This window comes from Trematomus bernacchii, unplaced genomic scaffold, assembly GCF_902827165.1.
Source record: "Trematomus bernacchii unplaced genomic scaffold, fTreBer1.1, whole genome shotgun sequence".
In the NCBI taxonomy this organism is placed as follows: domain Eukaryota; kingdom Metazoa; phylum Chordata; class Actinopteri; order Perciformes; family Nototheniidae; genus Trematomus; species Trematomus bernacchii.
The window spans coordinates 8392312-8411741 of NW_022988043.1; the positions used below are offsets into that span (position 1 = coordinate 8392312).

The window sequence follows — 19430 nt, forward strand, 5'->3', positions numbered from 1 at the left end:
ATGTCTCACTCCTAAACAAATCAAAGCGTGTCTTAGAAGACAGGTTCATTTAGTTTAACTTTCTAAGATTTCAAAATATACAAAAAGGACCGGTATATGGTAGAACTACACACACAGCACAACAGGTCAGATATTTTAACACCCGCAGAGTTGGGAGTAGGAGAAGTTGAGTCAGAGGAACTGCACGGCTGCAGCTTAAAATGCTCCCGTCTCCCCAGGTGGACCAATCAGCCTGACGAGGGTAGCTAATCAGCTAACGGGCACCACCTGCTTGCTCACACACACACACACACACACACACACACACACACACACACACACACACACAGACACACACACACACACACACACACACACACACACACACACACACACACACACACACACACACACACACACACAGAAGGAGGGAAAAATATACACACAAATGACCTAACGACCCAGGGTCGTAACAACAGACAAACAGACAGACTCAGACACAGACACACACAATAGTTTTTGTCTGCCTCTACAGAGGTCACAAGATTTAGGGGAACTTATCGACAGAAATGTAAAATAATATTTAAATATTGTATTATCACCTGAAACTAAGAATGTTTCACACTTATCTTAAAAAACACTGAATCTGCATCATTAGAGTAAATTCCATTAAACTAATATAAATCAAATGTAACTTATATAGTGTAGTGTATTATTCTCTACTGTAAGAGTGTAATATCAATAGATGTATATGTGGAATAAAGAGCAGATGCCTAAATACCTTCAATCCTTAGAAACTGAAGAACTATTGACATTAATGAAGAAGATTTCATGAGGATGGCTTACCGACAGTTTTACAAAAAAGTACTGCTGTAAAGTAACCAATAATATTAATAATAAGACGTTCACAAGTTACAACTGTCTCCACTGTTTAAAAAACAGAAAACATAGGTTTGTCAACACTAGTTCCGTAATCATAATCGATTTACAGAAATATCATGGTTAAAGGAAGGAATATATGGTTATTTATTTTTAACATTTTCATAAGTTGCAGTTGATGCACAGATGGATGCCTTCAGTGCTGTTTTCCTCTTCACATAGTCCTGTAGGCTGCGTAGCATAGACTCTGCATAGAACACTTTGAGAGGAATAGACTGCAGTAACCAGCCCTGTATGCACACACACACACACACACACACACACACACACACAACACACACACACACACACACACACACACACACACACACACACACACACACACACACACCACACACACACACACACACACACACACACACACACACACACACACACACACATAATCACAGGGATAGTCAGTCTCTATTTGGCATTATCAGATGGCAAGCTAGAAGCTAGTCACTAAGTCTTACCAGAACGATGTGACAGACACTTCCGTGTGTTTTGTCTCCAGCTCGGAGGTACTGCAGGGAGCTTTTTACAAACTCTTCTGGTGACAGAGTCACTACGTTGGTTTGTTGGTATGCTGTCATTCGAGTGGAGACCCCAAATGGAGCCACTGCCTGAGAAAAATAGAGGCAGCATATAAAGAAAGAGGAAGTTGTTACAGTTGTTACAACTCATTCCGTACTTCATAACTTAGATGACCAAATATGTATATATGCTGACAGTTATTTTACTCTTATTTTTACTCTTCTCCTATGTCATAGTCTTTTATTATTATTATCATTATTATTTTAATTTTTTTCTTGATTTTATTTTTGATTTTATTAATCTGTGTGAATCTTTGCTGTCCTGTTTTTTCATGCTTACCCTGTTGCTGCTTTGTAAAACTGAATTTCCCCACAGGGATTAATAAAGGTCCATCTTATCTTATCTTATCTTATCTTAATATTTCTAAAACCACTTTAATGTTGACAACAACGCACTCCTTCTTTTGATTAAACATAAATACATTGAGGGTGAGTCTCTATGAATCAAAGTACCTGTATAATAATCCCTTTATCTTTGTATTCTGCTTGAAGACCTTGAGAGAATCTCTCCACAAAAATCTATAAATTATAAAAAAATAAATTACAGCTGAGTGATCAAACAACGTGAGATAGAGATACTAGAGGTTCAGATGCAAGACTGTTCTTACCTTAGATGCCGCATACAGGGTGTACAGGGGGAAAGGAATGGAGGCAACTCCAGATGAAATATTCAAAATGACCCCCTTACCCCTGTAGAGGCAGACACAAACTATTTGGTCTTGCATGTTTACCAAAACTCAATGTAAATAATGCATGTTAGGATTTTATCACATCACATCTAAAGGAGAAAATAAAGGTAGGAAACCTGCTCTCCATGCCTGGAAGGATTATTTTGCACATCTGAGGAAAGAAAGAAAAAATCAAATATGGGACAAATATAAGGGTAAGTTCATTTGGATGAAAACAAAGAATCCATCACTTGTACTCACTAAATATTGGATCTTTTTTTTTGTACCCAGTAAAGAGTTTTTGACACTACACACCAGTTATTTTGCTGAAAAATTGCAATTACACTCCTACCTTTGCCATGGTTTTCACATTGCAGTTTATCACTGTTGTGATTGTCTGAAAACGTGAATAAACATGTATAAGTGGTGTTGATAATTAAGGGAAAGAGAATACTGGGGTGAAAAAGATAAAGTTATATATTTTTTATAAAGGGCTTCTTAAAAAAACGTTACATTACTTATTACCTGTCAACGGCATTTATCAGGAATACTGGGGCATAAGTTGACAACACACTTTGTCTTGTTTTATGATGAAAGTAGTGCATTAAACACATGAAGAGCTAAAGGATACATGCAATGCATTTTTGTGTGTATCACTTAAGGTTAAATATATTTGTTGACCTGGTCCAGCTGTGCAGTCTCAAGGAATTTGCAGGGGATGAAGCTGGGCAGTATTCCTACATTATTGACTGGGGAACAAAAAAACATCTGCTTTGAAACAGGGAAGGAATCTGAAGATATTATGTTTCTTGTGTATTTGGAATCTGTTAATGTTTCAATCATACAATCACTACATGTATTTGTAAACAAATAAATATTCCAACCTAAAACCCCAATGTCGAGGCTCCTAATCTGATCCTCGATTTCACTGAAGACGTTGTCCTTCATGAAGTCTGTTACAATGACTTTCACCCGCTGCCCTGTGGTATCAACTAAAAGGAGAACATGTAGGGTCAGCATACACTGTACATTGTTTATTTTTATCACAGATGACAAACAGCATATTTGTGTAACGTTCAAGTTTTAAAAGCAGTCGCAACAAAAAAAGCATTTATAGAAAGTTTGTACCTATTTCTTCAGCCAACTGGTCCAGTGTTATTTTAGTTCTGCTCATGATTACTACGTTCATCCCTTTCTCAGCCAGCTGAGGGAAGCAATGTTGCAGATATGAAAAATGTACAGTTGCCAGAAAAAAACGAGCAGATGTGCATAAAATAGTACATCTTAAACTGCATAATGTTCTGGGTAGGAAATAAATAGATACAACCTTTGTTACCAAGTGTTGAAAATAAAAGTATGTAAAAAAACAAAAAATGCTACCACATCTTAACACAAAATGTTAAGATGTGTGTTTTCTCTTAGTTATTATGTTTAACTTTGGTGTACTATACTCAAACTCCGGACCAAGGTCCGGATCCGGACCGAACTGCAAATCAATCCGGACCGAACCCTGTGTCCCATTATAAAAAAAAAAAAAAATTATAAAAAAAAAAAAAAAAAAAATTCTGATTCTGATAAATGACTTTACTGGCATTGATCCGGACCAGTGACCTTGTATAAAGTTCACAAGTGGACCTTTAATAAAAAAGTTTGAGTACCCCTGACTTAGAGTAAAGAAATGATATGCAAAGACAAGCAGGGCTATTTAAAGAATCACTTACTGCAAATGCATATGCTCTTCCTATTCCCTCTGAAGCACCGGTCACCACTGAAACAGGGATGCAGGGTTTAGTGTAAGAAATGTATTAGTTGTCATATTCTCCTGCAGTTTCCATTCTTTCCATTCCTAACGCCTTGTGCAATGTGAATCAGAGCTGCATTACACCGGCTCTCTTCCTCTGCTGGCAGACAAATTGTTTGTTTACACTACCAACCCATCCTGTTCTAACAGGTTGTACAAATACAACATGTTCCTCAGTTCTGATAAGATATTTGCGGAGAACATAGAGGAACTGTTTGTTACTGAGTTCTTCTTTCCCATCACTTCCTGACCCTGATTACAAAGATTATTGGCTCTTTTACTCTTTTCAGACATGAAGTAATGGGCATGGCATCATTACTTATTCAAAAACGGTAAAGAATGTTTTGCAGGACTGTGATGTAATAATAACTCATTGTGGGAAAAAGGAAATGTTTTGAGTTCAAAATATGAACTCAATGCTCTTTACAAATGTGTGCACAGTCCTTACAAAATGACAACAGTGTTGGATGATAAAACTTCTCACCACACAAACCACTGTTGATACTACTACTTAAAAAAATGTTAAAAGTGTTACTGTGCAGCATCTCAGGTGCTGTGATAATAAACTGGACAGTTTTAATAGCCCGTCTTTAAAAACAATATAATCTTTTTTCACACAGATATAAAATACATATTCTAGTCCCTATTGAAAACAGTTTCTCAGTGCCAGAAAAGGGTTTCCTTGTTCCCAGAGTTACAATGTTGTATGCTGATTCACAGTGAGATCACCAGTGACAACAAAACAAATACAAAACAAGGACATTTCCTTTTGGATGCCCCTAGATAAACATGATCAACTTGACTAAAGACTGAGTCACTAATCAGAATAAATATAAACATCAGTAAACATGGAAAAAAGGTGGAAAAGATGGTACCCAGCTACGTCCGACCACATGGACGGACAAGCAATACCATATCTGTGTCGTGAATATGAGTTTCTCATCAGGATAGGTTTCATTCATCACTTAGTTGGCTCTCTGTTGTGACTCTGCTTTCTGTCTGGTGGAGGTTTTTCAAATGTAAACATTGGATTGAAGACTCAGGAAAAGGTTAAAAGATGGGGACCGGCTACAATCTGGATATCCACAATTATGCAAATGTATTTCAAATTGTCAGGACAAGTAAGAATAAAGAAGGCAGCGTGTATAGAGCCTAGAACATACCGTTCCGGTGTCTGTATTCCTCTGTGCTGGAATGGAATGAAAGTTGGCTATTCCCTGTGTTTTTATTGAGCTTTTTTAAGCACTGTGGGAGACTGAATTACCTCTTCAGAAGATTCTAAAGAGAGCTTCGTAATTCAATGAGACCCCTGGGACCTGCAGAGGAATGTTTTTGGTTTAATTCAAATGCACTGACACTGTCCTCAAGTTAGTAGGAATCCTACGAGTGTGATTCCTTGCAACAGCTGGTAAAAGTACTAATATTTTCCTTATCGTAATAAATCCCTTCTGTCATATTACCCTTAATGCATTGCCATCACAAAAATGATACAGGATAGCCAGGCAGTTTATACTGTTGTTCAAATTGTGTGGTGTGTTTGTTATTTTCTTATTCACAGTTCATAAATATACAATCACTATTATTTAACTAAAACCACATTGCCAGTAAGCATTTGGCAAGTAAGCCAAAAATTTGGCAAGTAAGCCAAAAATAAAATGTTCTTTCATATGTGTCAATATGTTTTGTAGATGAAAAACATTGATAAGGTCTTGCTTCTATTAGCAGCTGCAGTTGCTCCATAAGTATTAACACATTGCAAAACAGTTGAAGGGCAAGTCAGAACTTGCCTCTGCTCGAGCAATAAACAAGTGTAATCTTGTGCAACAATTCAATTTGCATCCACAGGCATATTTGGACACTCAACCTTCACGCATAGCAATGTACTCATAACACCATAATAATTGCACAATTACAAATGTTGAGCTTAATCACCGAAGTAAGTAGTTAAAAGGGTGACTTCCCTGCAATGTCCTTTCCCCCTGTCTTTCACCTCTGTATCTAAAAAAAAGGCACTCTTTGGCCCACATAATACCTTTATAAAGGGTCACTGACAACTTATGTCCTAGCATTTATTATCCACTATATGACTTATTGTAGGTCTAACATAAATTAGAGAACATGCACGTACAAACAGCTCACCTGCCCACTTTCCCAAAGAGGTAAAAAAAGACTGTGACAGTGGAAACCATATTTTTGGGAAAAGCATCCTACTGAAAAGCAGCAGTTTTACTCCATAGAAGACAACTACTGCAGCACCAAGAGTGATGAAAAACAATTCCATTAAATCCATACTTGTCCTGCACAACAAAAGACTCTGGCTTAAGCCTCTAGGTTGATGTCTGCTCTGAGTGATTCACCTAAAATAAAGCAAGACAGAATGAAGAGAATAAATCAGCAGGAGGACACTCCCATTCCTCCCCCCCACCACAGAATTCTAAACTCACACATAAATACTATGTAAATTTCCCTCAAAACTGATGAAATGTTGCATGGAGAATTGCAGGCTGCCGATAAAACTGATAGTTAAAAAATAATCCCTATGACACAAATTTCAGATTTTGGGCTATTTGACAAGAAGCACACAATACTGTCACCTGCCTGCACAGCTGCTTTCTTTTAATCACTTAAAAACACTTGATGAATATTTTGTAATACCTTCAACGTTGATACCCTGCCTTTTACCTGCCCGTCTATGAATTATGTTGCTAAAGTATGCATGCTCACTGTACCTTTACTTTGGTTCTGTGCAAAGACACAAATGCTTACCGGAGTGACATACTGTATATGTTGTTGTCACATTAAATCTCATATGTGGAGGTTTTGAACATGTCTAACTATCCACCTGAAAAAGAATGGGAATATGATATTTAAAATCATACAGCAAGGGATATGCCTGCAACCCTTGTTCATGATATAGGTTACTATTAAACCCCTTCTTGAGTATTGTATTTTTCTTCTTCCTTTATTTATTCAAGAACATATGTGAACATCATACATTTTGGATGCAAACAAAGTTGACACATACAGCATATGGCTCCATTCATTCATGACGAAGCACGCCTGCAAAACCTAACGCGTCATCAGTGCGCGCCTGCTGTGTTGCTCGCGCCATTCCTACAAGCGTGTGTTTCCATCTCCCATTACACCACCATTGGCAGAGCTTTAGCAGCCACAACAACAGCACCGATTCTGTTTTCTGCAGTCATTCTTTTAGGTAAGTCTCGTTTTATGTTTCTATTTTCAGACGTTTGTTTGAGGACGTTATTTAGCATCACAGACATTGTGGGCCCTTGGTTCCCTGTTGAATAAGTTAAGCCAGCTAGCAAAGTTAGCTTTGGTGTTTGCACCATTTGGAAACTCAGTGTCGCACCTTTCATGGGGTTGTTTTATTTCAATTGTAGATGACACGCAGAGAGGGCCAGTAAAGAAACATGGGCAATACAGCAGGTCTAATAATGTCAGAAATTAATCAAAAATAATGAAAATGTACTGGAACAGTTGCTGGTTTCTTCTGACAGCCTACCACTGAGCTTGTTTTGGTTCTCTCTGCTCTTCAAAACCCAAATATGACACTTGATAGACACGCTTCCTTTCATATGGGGTTGTGTTATTTTAAATGCGTAATACATCCATGCAAACACTTACTACAGTCATACAGAAGAAACCATTTTCTAAACGTTTGTATGTCTATATACCCGTGGACCCATTATAGCTGCACTTATATTGCAATATGGCCCGACAGAGGATGAATTGGCTTTGGTGAAATCAATCTTAGCCGCTTCGTAGATAATGATATCAACATTTAGCATGATGAGCTAGCTGATGAAGTTCTGCTGCCGCTAGCTTACTTCTTCACCCAGCCATCATCTGACTAACTGGGTTAGCTAGTGTTAGAGGGCATTGCATGTGCAAAACACCATATTGAGCTAATATTGGATAACAGCCAAAAAACATTGATGACTTAAGAGGTTAGTTCAGACAAATGTAGCTAGAATATTGCAACAGCAATGAAGTGTTAGTTGTACCTTGTATAGTAGAATGCCAACTTTAAATGTTTAACAGGTTGTATATTGCTTTAACAAATGTATAAAGCAGGCAATATTTCTTGCATATTTGATCAGGTCACGCATTACTGACCTGATAAAAACACAGTATGTAGTGGAAATGAAAGGTGTGACATAATGTGCTTTATTTGGAAAACACTCTTTATAAGTGTTTTCAAAGTTTACTTGCTTAGGTTTGCTCAATTCCTGGATGCCTTTGGGATCTTGATTGTTATTTGCTCCCTTGAAACACTAAACAATTGAGCCAAGATAGCCTGATATTATTGTTTGACATAATTTCAGACTACATCAAAGAAATAAAAAACAAAAACATAAAGTAACCAAAAACAACTGTATCTCCTTAGCCATGATATCACACACATTTAGGCTATTATATGTGTCGTCTTTGGAATAATGTAATAACTAATATGATATTTGGGTCCCTAGAAACTTGAATACATGCTTGTCCAGGTTTCTGAAACCAGGATTTGATGGTTACATGTCAGAATGTATAACCGGGACAGCCTATCCTACCAAAATATTAGCACACAAGTGAATTGAATGTAATCATTTTTGCATTATGTTTGGCAGGTGAATGTCTATATTTTATGATATCACCAGAGACAGAGGCTGGCTTCTCTTGCTTCATTCACACTTTATAAACTGAACACAATTTTACAGTCTATCTACACAATGTGTAATTCAGAGACTGCCTATTGAAACAATCTGTTCCTGTTCGAAGGCCATATATTTGGTCAAAGGGCTGCTACTGTATTTCTGTGTGGAGAGACCAAACTAATTCACATGGATTTCTGGAAGCTCACAATAGATCATGGTGCTGGACATTTGTTTCTGTGCTGCAGATGGCAGCCTTGCTCTATATTTACCCACACTCTTATTGAAAGTTCACTGAGGATAACTCAATTGGACCACACTAACTCTACTGGTCTCACAGATGGCTGTCGCTTAGATGCTTATTTAGATAATATGGCTGTTGAAAAAAGAACTGTGTTTTTAACATAGCTAGTGTCTGGATTACTTCTCAGCTCCTGAGTGCAATATCCTGAAATGATTAGTTGACAGACAGAAATAATGTTTTTCTTTTGTAGTTATAAAAGTTCTCACACTTGTCAGATATAATCTCTGAAACAATTGGGAATGCACTGAAAGCTGACGAAGCAGAGAAGTTAGCAGTATTTTGTAGAAAATAGTTTTCTGTGTGATTTTAATACTGCTTGGTCTATAATAACACGGGGGAGAAAAAGATCAAACCAGACAAAAAGCCAAAAAGACTGCCACTCTTTGTAGATTAATGTTGACTGCCTTTCATTTGAAATGTTCTTGTGCTGTTTATCCCTACGGTTAAACTTAAAAAAAAAAAAATGTTGTTCTTCCTCAACTCAAAATGAACTTCACACAAAAACAATGAAACTCTTCTCTTGTCTGTTCCTTCCTCCTCCCCCCCCGCCTCTCATATTCCCCTGCAGATATATCCAGCGATGGATATGGACAGTGCCAGTTCAGTGGTGCTGCAGGCCTTAACCCAAGCTACCAGTCAGGACACGTCTGAGCTGAAGCCCGCGGAGGAGCAGCTCCGACAGTGGGAGACGCAGCCAGGCTTCTACTCCGTCCTCCTGGTGAGGGTGCTCTCAAATGAGTAGAATAAATCTACTGACAAAGCATTAATGAGTGGTGTATGGTACATGAAATCAGGACAACGTTGGGTTTATGCTCTTTTCTGTAGCACTAGTTTTTTTAAGTAACTTAATTCAAACAATCATAAGAGAGTTTTTCCAATCTGCACAATAACTCTTATCACAGAAACACAAGATAGTGAGAGGTTGGAGAACACGGAATAAGAAGGTATTGTAGGGCAGGCAGCTAAGAATTTATTTGTGTACTAATACTAAAATCTCCATTGAATCGTTTTATTTAAATGTATTAATTCAAAGATGTTTTAAACACTGGTTGTATTTTACACTGTTTAAGATCAAGTATGTTAAAAAAGTCAGAGAAATATAATAATTGAACAAAGCTTAGTGTTCTGTCTTTTTCCCTGCCCTAAACAGCACATTACATTTGTTGTATATTAATCACACAGCTTATGTTGATCATAAAAGAATATTAAAAACACATTTTTTAGGAAATGTGTTTGTTTATTGTCTCAGCCGGGCGTAAATGAGAAGATGGATTTCAGTTTTATCTCTGTTCATTCAGTAGAGGAATTGGCCCAGTTCTGCCCAGCTGAGAATAGAGCCCAATTCCATTCATAGTAATATGTATTTTTTTCTATATGTTTATCCCTAAATACATCATGCAAAGCTCGTGTCAAGACATTGTTTTGTCTAGCATAGACTGAGCTGTCACACAGTATTCTACTGAGTCTGTCCTTGCCTGGTATTACCCATTTGAGTTAAGAAAAACATGTGCGTATTTATCTTTTCTCCATAGAATATCTTCAATAACCACATGCTGGATGTGAACGTCAGGTGGCTCGCTGTGCTGTACTTCAAAAATGGCATCGACAGATATTGGAGGAGAGTAGCGCCTCAGTAAGTGCCTGCTTGTCGCTCATGTTGCCATATTACTGTCAGCCTTACTCTCTTCCACTCCATCAGAGGCTTTTTCTTCTCTCTTCCACGGCTCGCCTTTATTCCCCCCTTATTTTCCTCATTCAATCTCACTGCCTCTATTCATCAGTCTTAATCTCTCTACCTGTTTTGGCGGCTTTGTCATTTTCCTCAGATCTTTTTTTGTCACAGATTTGTAGTTGCATTTATTTAAGTTTTTTCTTCACTCTCTCTGATTCGACCAATATAGCTTACGTCTGCAGTTCTGCCTCCTTCACTTTTCACAGCTTTATTCTCATTATTCCTTTTACCTTTCATCCTGATTATTCATATCTCTTTTGTATTTTGTCTGGTGGAAGATTGCCTATCGCCTGTCTTTGGGTACCTGACTGGCTGGCTTTTGTTACATTTGCTCTTAAATTCAGCAGTTGGACAGAGGTAATCAGCTCTGCCTCAGCACGATAACTAACTTCAAGTTATTGCTATTCTTTTCGTTGTTTCTAAAGTTTTCTCCTCTTACAAAAGTATTTTCCCTTCTTTTAGTAATTCTTTAAACTGAATTGCTGAAGTGCTGTGCAAGGCCTTTTGTTCAGGGGTTATTTCGGTGATCATTGCCTTTGTCCCATTGCCATTCATCAAGCAGATGGATACAATGTAAGACCATGTGGTGTTTCTACACAAAGCTTACACTGTGACTTACAATAATGTATTGTACGGTTTTAAAATACCTACACAATACCATTTACCTATACCACAATGAATCAAACGTGCTGAAATAGTGAAAACCCCTTTCTGCAAGAATCTGGACAATGTGCTATGGTGTCTTAAAACATTCCTAGTCCAGGTACAATTGAACGAGTCATTTCATCCCTGGATAATGTGAGGCATCGTTCCCTTAAAAAAAGAAAGGGAAAAAGCTGCTATGTTTTGCCTAGATTTTAATTTGATATTGTAGTATTAAAAAAATAACCAGACCAAAGAGTAACACAAGTTGTAGTTTATTTTACTGACACAATTATAAACAAGGCTCAAGCACACACTATTTTATGTTAACATATATTACATTTCTCATCCTATATTTCTCTTAAGCTTGCCTCCCTCTCCAGATTCCCAAAATATATTTGTCTGTTTTTACTAATTCCCAAGCTCCCCCATAGTAATGCGTCTTCCACCCAGATTTCCTCTCTCCCTGCCTGAGGTCACTGCGCATTTCATTCCTCACTCTTTCTCATATCAAACACTATCCCACTCCTTCTAGCTTCAGCAGTATTTGACGGAGGCAGAACAGACTAAATTCTGGGGAACATTTTATTTTACAGATTGTCAATCCCCCTCTACTCTGTTTGCAAAACCTCAGGCTCATGATGCAGGCTTGGCAATGGGATTTTGAGGAGAGCAGGGGTTTATTCAAAGCTTTCTGATTAAATCAGGCAGCTGGCAGGTCCTGCACTCAGGTTTTATGAAGGGATTTAATTGATCCCATAACAGCTTGGCAGATGGATGTCATAATCATATCTTCCCCATCTTAAGGTATGAGGTTTGCGTGTCCAGAATTTGAGACGAAATTCAAAGTAGTCTCTTTGATCTCTCTGTGGTTCGTGCTGCATTCGGCGACTGGCACCCTATTATCAGTGAAGTTGTGACTCAGCAGTTAGCACTCTCACCTAGCAGTGGAAGGTTTCAAAACGTGGTTCTTGCTTATGTCTTCTAGCATCCTTATTAAATAAAATCTTGAATCCATTTAGTAAACTTGACCCAACTGTAGCATGACTGTTATAATGGTATATCACTGATAGTGAGGTGGTAACAGAGAGTGTTATCCTAACTAATACTAAATAATATTGTGTTACTCTCCCTCATTCTTTCTGGATTGTTTACAGTGCATTATCAGAAGAGGAGAAGACGTCATTGCGTGCTGGCCTCATCACAAACTTCAATGAGCCTGTCAATCAGGTTGGTGGAATTTTGTTTTATTTATTCTGATTAAAGCAACATTAACTATACAAAAAAAAACAATTTACAAAGTAATGGTTCATACAACCTTTTGAGTCCAATCCCCCTTTTTATTTTCTGTGTTTTACTTCATCAGTGATTCCAAAACTGTAGTATGCTTAATTTGTTGGTGCCACATCTGGTTATGCAATACATTGGTATTTCAACCACCTGCTGACTATTATGATTTTGCTGATGGCATTTAGATTTAGTCGGATCAGACCAGCTGTACCTCCCAAACAAACAGAATGCAACACAGGCAGCCGGGGAAAACAGGGAATTAATTTTTTTGCATTTCTTATTTTTGTCTTTACTTAATTAAAATGTTAAAAAGTAAGATTTTTCATTTGGGAAAAAAAAAAAAGTTTTTTTATCCAACACACGCCATTGTAAACTGCGTCCAGAAGAACCATGATCAACCTCTAAAATGGGTGTATGTAGTCTATTACCTAAAGCCTTTGTACATGTATATTTTGGAATGCATTATAGCATCGTCACACATCACCCTCCTTACAATCCCAACTGCTCTTTAATGGCGGTGTGCCATGGTACGGTGTCTGGGCAGTGAAATATGTTCTCACCCCACCCAATTTACATCGACAAATGTTACGATGGCTTTAATGCAGATGTTGCACTAACTCAATCAGAATTGCCATCAGAATGCCATTCTTAGGTCAAATGTGACAGCGTGGCCGTTTCTGTGATGATGGAGAGTTTTTGCCACAATAAAACAATGTGCATGCCTTGAATAACATGATTGAAGCAGCCACTAGCCTATTCAATTTATCTTATTAATCTTTATTGACAACTCTCATTGGACATTTGTTCGAAATGTATTTTAACAACAGGGATTATAAATGCATATATGCTAAATATGGCAAATGATCTAAATTGGCTTATGCAAAAAACACAAGTTATATAAATATAATAAAGAATAATGTACGAATGGATGGATAAAGACACTGATTGAGCATATGTAGACATAAAGTTGGTTGTTTGGCCATTGTTTCAACCGTTCTCAGTGCAATGGCGCAGCAAACAAATAATTCAGAATCAAGCGGTGTGTAATACATCAGTCCGAGGGGACACGAGAGGCGGCCCTGAATGTCGGCCATTCATCCTGGTTCCTATAGCTTGTGTATCCCTGAGGAACAGCTTCCAACATCACGATTGATAGGCTCCATATCGCAAGCAAAGAAGGTGCATAAGTCTCAGCAGCTACAGCCTCTCCTCCAACCTCTGGGTTATATATGAGAGTGTGGAAAGTTTATATTTATAAGTTCCATAATACAGGCTAATGTTTTGAACTTACCCAGCTCTTTCAAACGTGATGATTTATTGATAATTACAATTAAATGTGCATGCATATAGATTATTTATCATTCATTTGAATGAGATTGCTAAAGTGTTTGAAGCATTGAAGCATGCTTTTTATAGACAATACAATTCATTCTCATTATTTTGTCTTGTTACTGATTGTGGGTTGTGCTGTTAATGATAATGGGGGTCGAATGAGTGGATAAAAAGTGAATACAATGCCATCGGTGCTACATAAATTATTTGAGAATAAAAGTGAAAAACTGCTTCTGCAAAAACAATTAAAGTAAAGTTGAATATATATTAGTTTTCAAAGTACTGTTATAAAACAATCCCTTTATCAATATCATTTCCAAGCTAACTGATTTATAGGGTGTCAGGGCCATCATCTTTATGTCCCCCATACTGATATCAATTGGTTGGACAAGATATTAGAGAAGCTTATCTGTGAATCACAACACGTTTCAAAATCAAGCCCCATTTATAAATGCATGATCATTGCAGGCTACATTAGTTTAAACTGTGTTTCTTAAAACAGGGCAAATTATTGTTTATAGGTTGTTACCACCCAGCACCACATATTCAATATGTTGAGACAAATAAACTATGCCTGCTGATTTTACTGGATTTTATGCTACTATTCTTGTCAACAATAAAACATAAAACAAAAACATAATAAAATAGGTTATTAAAGGTGATTTTCAAATACTCAATTCAAACATTTCTATCAGTAAACGCTATAAACATCTAACTCTTCTAAAGCACTTTAAAAACAGCATATTCTGTGTGACTGATTCCATCATTAACAGGGGATGATTACAGGATAGGATGCACACTACGCTGTATAAATATGATACTATATAAATTGAAAGTGTCCTACTTGTCCAACCTACTCATTTAAAACCACCTTCTGCTGTGTTTATGCTTTGCCTCTGGTCATTTATCTCTCTCTCTCGCTCTGTTTGTCCAACAGATAGCGACTCAGATTGCAGTGCTGATAGCCAAGGTGGCCCGTCTGGACTGCCCCAGGCAATGGCCAGAGCTCATCCCCATTCTGCTGGAGTCTATAAAGGGTCAGGACGGCCTGCAGCAGCACAGAGCGCTGCTAACCTTCTATCATGTCACCAAAACCCTCGCGTCCAAACGTCTGGCACAGGACCGGCGGCTTTTCCAGGATGTAAGTCTATTCCAAACACCTTCTCGACCTAATACCTGAATCTAATTTCTTGTCATTTGTGGTCATTAACCATTCCTCTATGGCTTTTATTGTCACTACCCTTGATGCAGTAGCTTTGCACACCTGAAGACAAGGTGACTTTAGGTCAATAAGCAGAGAAAATAAAACATGAACTCTGTCTACTGAACTTTGCTGCTTTTCCCCTCTCTTTTTTTTCTTCCTCATGTTCTGCCCTCTGACTTTGTCATGTTATTTTTTTTCCTAGCTGTTTTTCCCCTAAAACCTTTTCGGTATAAAATAATCTTGACAGTTGCAGGTTTTCAGTTTCAGAAATGTCCTCTAGGAGATGCTGGTTAGCTGCTCTATGATACATGTCAGATCTGAGATTTATGGCCAGATTCCCTGTGCATACCTGTGTGTCTGTTTTCATGCACGATTGGAGCGAGATTGACATGTTTGGGAACAAATGTGTCTGTGTTGTGTGTGTGTGTGTAAGAGAGATTGTGTAATAGATACAGTTGTTTGTGTGACTTAACGTAACTTTCAGAGAGGTTGTGAATCAGCAACGGCTCACTTTTTGCCAGCTGTGGTTTCAAAGAACAGAAGACTTCAGCTGTTGGTCATGAAGAGAAAGGGTTTAGGGATATCAAAAAGACCAACAGGGAAAAGACTGAGACAGACATTAAGAAAATAAAAGTCACGGAGACAGACCAATGGGCTTCAGAGGCAGGGACAGAGACCAAATAGTTGGACGTTGTGCTGATGCATTCTCTGTGCCAAAATGTTTGCCCTTAGGCAATACGAGAAACAAAGGCAGTCTGAGCCTCATTTAACAGTGCAGTTTTTAAATGATGCACTCAAGACTTTGTTGCTAAATGGACCGTGGAACGCTCTCTCCCCCCCGACAAAACATAACCGACTTGGTGGCCAATGTGTGTGTGCACAGCATGCCAACCATTGTGAAGAGGTGATGAGACGAAAGACAATCCACCTCTGTTCATTTTCATGGATATGGCACACTTCACCCCTTAGTCTATGTTTACATTTTTAATCTGATGTCTGATTTAAAAATGTAAATGACCTCAGTTTCAGTAGCTGTCATAATTTTTCATACTGATTGTTATGTATATTTTAATCACGTTTTCACATTTTGAGGTCCAAATGACGCCCTTTCAATTACGTCATTTTGTTGTGCCCTCTTCTTCTGCAATGTGACAGTACATTATCTGCTGATACATGTGCAATACATTTAGTCAAGGCATTCTGGCCTGTCTGTGGTCATGCTCTGTTCTCCATCTCAAATATTATACCTTATTGTTCAATCATGGGCTGAAAATAAAACCGTGAAGCTTTGAAACAAGGGAGTCTTTAGTTTTTTTGTAAGTTCAACTAGTTTGCTTTTTTAAAGAACAAAGTGATTGGAGTGGTGAATGTTACATCAGCCATTTATACACATCAATGCATATGCATCGGACAACAAGTATCTCTTCATTTCTAAGCGTACTCTTTTACCCATTTTAATTTGATGTCACTTTATTTAGCACGGACAGGGAACACGATGTGTACATGAGTACTTCTACGTGTGTGTGTGGGGGTTCAAGCGTGTCTTGATGAGTGTGCACACTTCTCTCTAGTCCTCTAAAAACAGTCTGTAGACCATGTTGACTGCATCATGGGAGATATTGCACTGATGGCAGTATATCAACTAGCTCATGGTTTTACTGGCCCACTCGCTGAGGCTAATGCTGTGAAATCAACTCATTTGCCTGGCCTAGAGCTAAATGGATAGTGGGAGAAAAAGGAAAGGGGGGGTGATTTAAGAAGCAGGGTGTGGGTGTGTAGGAGAAAAATGGATTGAGGTTACCAAGGACGGCTGGTGACAGGAGGAGAGATCAAATAAGTTATGGTGTTATGTCGAAAATTGAGGCGGCTTTATGCAAGGAGAAGGAGGAACACTAAGATACTCAAACGAGGACATTTTGGTTACTTTACTGACTTGATTAACACAGAGACAACCGTATAGCTTACATGTACTGTCACTGTTTTTGTTCCTATTAGTAGAAAAAGAGGGGAAATCATCCCACTGGACAGCTGTTCAAAAACAGACTGTCAAATAAAAACTGCACTTTTCTTGGATGGCTTGCGTTAACAAGGTCTTCCTCCTGGAAAAGGGAATCAGCCTGCAGATGGTGTGTTTATAGAAATGTGCCTCTCCGGTGTCTCTGTCTGCAGTTATTAAAGGGAGCAGAGAAATGCAGCAGAAGGATAAACAAAGGTTTTCCAACTGCAGTGGTTTCCAGAGATTCAGAAAAAAAGAATTTCCTATATGGATTGGAATTCTCTCTTGAATAATTTGGTAAAAATTCATGAAACTCATTAACTGGAGGTCAGATTGTTTTCCAAGCACCAGCGGCCAGGTAAATACTGTAACAGAGTGCTTTTCTCTTTGGGGCCGACTTCATTATATAACACTTCAATCTTGATTGACATATTTTTGGTTATCTAAAGAAGAAATAGTTTTAGAAGATATTTTAAAGAAACTGCTGTTGGTGCTGGCATTATTACATATGCTGGTTGGATGATTGTAAAACACCCACGTTTCACCGTTACATTTTGGTGGCACTTTTTGCATTGTAGTAACGCCTTCAGGCTATATACGTGAAGTGTGAAAAACTGACAATATCTGCGTGATGTGAAAATAGCATAAGGGAGGAGAATTCAGAAATGTGTTTGATGTCAGGCTTCAAGATTATACAGAACCTCTATGACTAAGAGTACCTTTTGCAGTTTAAAAATAAAAAATAATATTTTTCACCAAATGCATTTTAATTGTTAATTCGGTACACTAAAATATAAAAAAAATCACATTATGGCCTAACGTGCTTTAACTGTTTGTCTGTTGAGGAAACAGAAGGGCAATGACAACACTCAAAGCTCCACAATAGGACACCTATAGACAGATTATTTTACCTTTGGTATCAATAGGTGGTCAAACGTGCCATAGAAAGCCAAATGGCATTCGGGAAACCACTCGTGTATCATTTGTAGGTACATCCTGGTGAGCAGCCAGTCGTAGATTCGTCTGTTATCTGTTTAATGCAAGGTGCCATGTTGCAAATAAATCTTGCCCGCCTTGCAGTTTTCTGTAAAGACTCTATCAAAGCATATGCTGTTCTGTCAAAGTAGAGATTTATCATTAAGTAGGCACATAACACCAATCTGAAGTAACACAGATTGTCAGATTTTCCCCACTGGTACCCCCAACAGTTACACTGTCAATGAGTTCTCAGACTAAGTTTCAGTGAGTTTGTCCTCTATCAAGTAGTACAACATCTCTTTAAACATCACATTTAAATCTAAGTTTATCTGACATTCTTATCTGCTTTAACACACTGAAAAACTTTAACATGGTGACGCTGTGTTGTGATTAGTTGCCGAGATGTACTGTGTACCTATTTTCTCTTCTGTTTATTTGTTTTATGAAAACACCAACCACTAGAGCATAATCCAAATCTCATTATTGTGCCATGGCAGATTTATTATATTGTCTGAGCTACTGGGCCAGACTACACAGTTAATGGGACTGAGCGTACTTTCATCTACCTTTTTGATGATCCTGTTTTGCCTCTACAGGAGAATGCATTCATGGAAGAAAATGTAATTGGTTTGGGCCCAGGGTTATGGCAGTGACTATAATGGGAAGTTCATTTGGAGCCAAATAAGACCTGTGACTCAGACGTGCCTCTTTGCCCTGCTTTTGTTTTGCTCTATATGAGTGCATTATGTGGAAGTGCTTTTGTATTTGCATCTGCATCACGGGAAATGAGCGAGTCTCTGATGTGAAAGGGATGGTTTGCACACAGGTAAATCTAGTGTGAAAAATCGTATGCGACTCATGGCCATGTTCTCACCAGAATGACCTCGAATGCCTGTTAAATGTGATCACTGATCCAGAATATTTTCATGTGTGATTGACTGTGCTCTTTATGTGTATGTTGGCAGCTGGCGTCGGGCATCTACAGTTTTGCTTGCTCTCTGTGGAGCCACCACACCGACACCTTCTTCCAGCAGATCTATGCCAGAGATGAGGCGGCAGCCCTCGGCTCACTGGAGAGAACGCTGCTCTCTCTAAAAGGTAACATTTGCGATCATGCCCATAAACACGACACACCTGCATTCTAATTCACAGAGCTGATTCTGTGTGACTGGCGAAGCCACACACAGTCTAGTATTCAACATACTTATCCCATCTTATTCTCCTTCTTCCGCCACAAATATTGTCATGCTACTCTTCCGGCAGCGTTGACACGAAACACACAAAAAACACATCAAAACGTGCGGAATGACCGGGATCGGGTTGCTATGTTTT

The 19430-nt window shown here is 38.3% G+C and overlaps 2 protein-coding genes across 4 annotated transcripts in view; one reads left to right on the top strand and one right to left on the bottom strand.

Annotated features, from left to right (window-relative positions):
- Positions 1 to 416: 416 nt before the first annotated feature.
- hsd17b3 (hydroxysteroid (17-beta) dehydrogenase 3) lies at positions 417 to 6302 on the bottom strand. Of its 3 annotated transcripts, XM_034118669.1 has the most exons (12): positions 6102 to 6157; positions 5126 to 5278; positions 3883 to 3929; positions 3290 to 3365; positions 3046 to 3153; positions 2843 to 2910; positions 2514 to 2558; positions 2299 to 2333; positions 2102 to 2183; positions 1947 to 2012; positions 1374 to 1523; positions 417 to 1148 (listed from the first exon to the last, which is right to left on the bottom strand). In XM_034118669.1, the coding sequence occupies exons 4-12, from the start codon at positions 3348 to 3350 to the stop codon at positions 1002 to 1004; spliced, it is 762 nt and encodes a 253-aa protein (XP_033974560.1). In that variant the 5' UTR covers positions 3351 to 3365; positions 3883 to 3929; positions 5126 to 5278; positions 6102 to 6157; the 3' UTR covers positions 417 to 1001. The 3 variants fall into 3 exon arrangements, with proteins under 3 accessions (XP_033974560.1, XP_033974558.1, XP_033974559.1); XM_034118667.1 differs by lacking the exon at positions 5126 to 5278 and having other exon boundaries at positions 6102 to 6302; XM_034118668.1 differs by lacking the exons at positions 5126 to 5278; positions 6102 to 6157 and adding an exon at positions 6255 to 6294.
- Positions 6303 to 7066: 764 nt separating this feature from the next.
- The window catches only part of ipo11 (importin 11), a 115413-nt gene continuing 103049 nt past the window's right edge, over positions 7067 to 19430 (top strand). The window contains exons 1-6 of the mRNA XM_034118473.1: positions 7067 to 7176; positions 9493 to 9642; positions 10457 to 10557; positions 12456 to 12528; positions 14858 to 15061; positions 19064 to 19196. Of these exons, the coding sequence (XP_033974364.1) occupies positions 9505 to 9642; positions 10457 to 10557; positions 12456 to 12528; positions 14858 to 15061; positions 19064 to 19196 (649 nt within the window). The 5' untranslated portion in view covers positions 7067 to 7176; positions 9493 to 9504. The remainder of the gene's footprint in view (positions 7177 to 9492; positions 9643 to 10456; positions 10558 to 12455; positions 12529 to 14857; positions 15062 to 19063; positions 19197 to 19430) is intronic.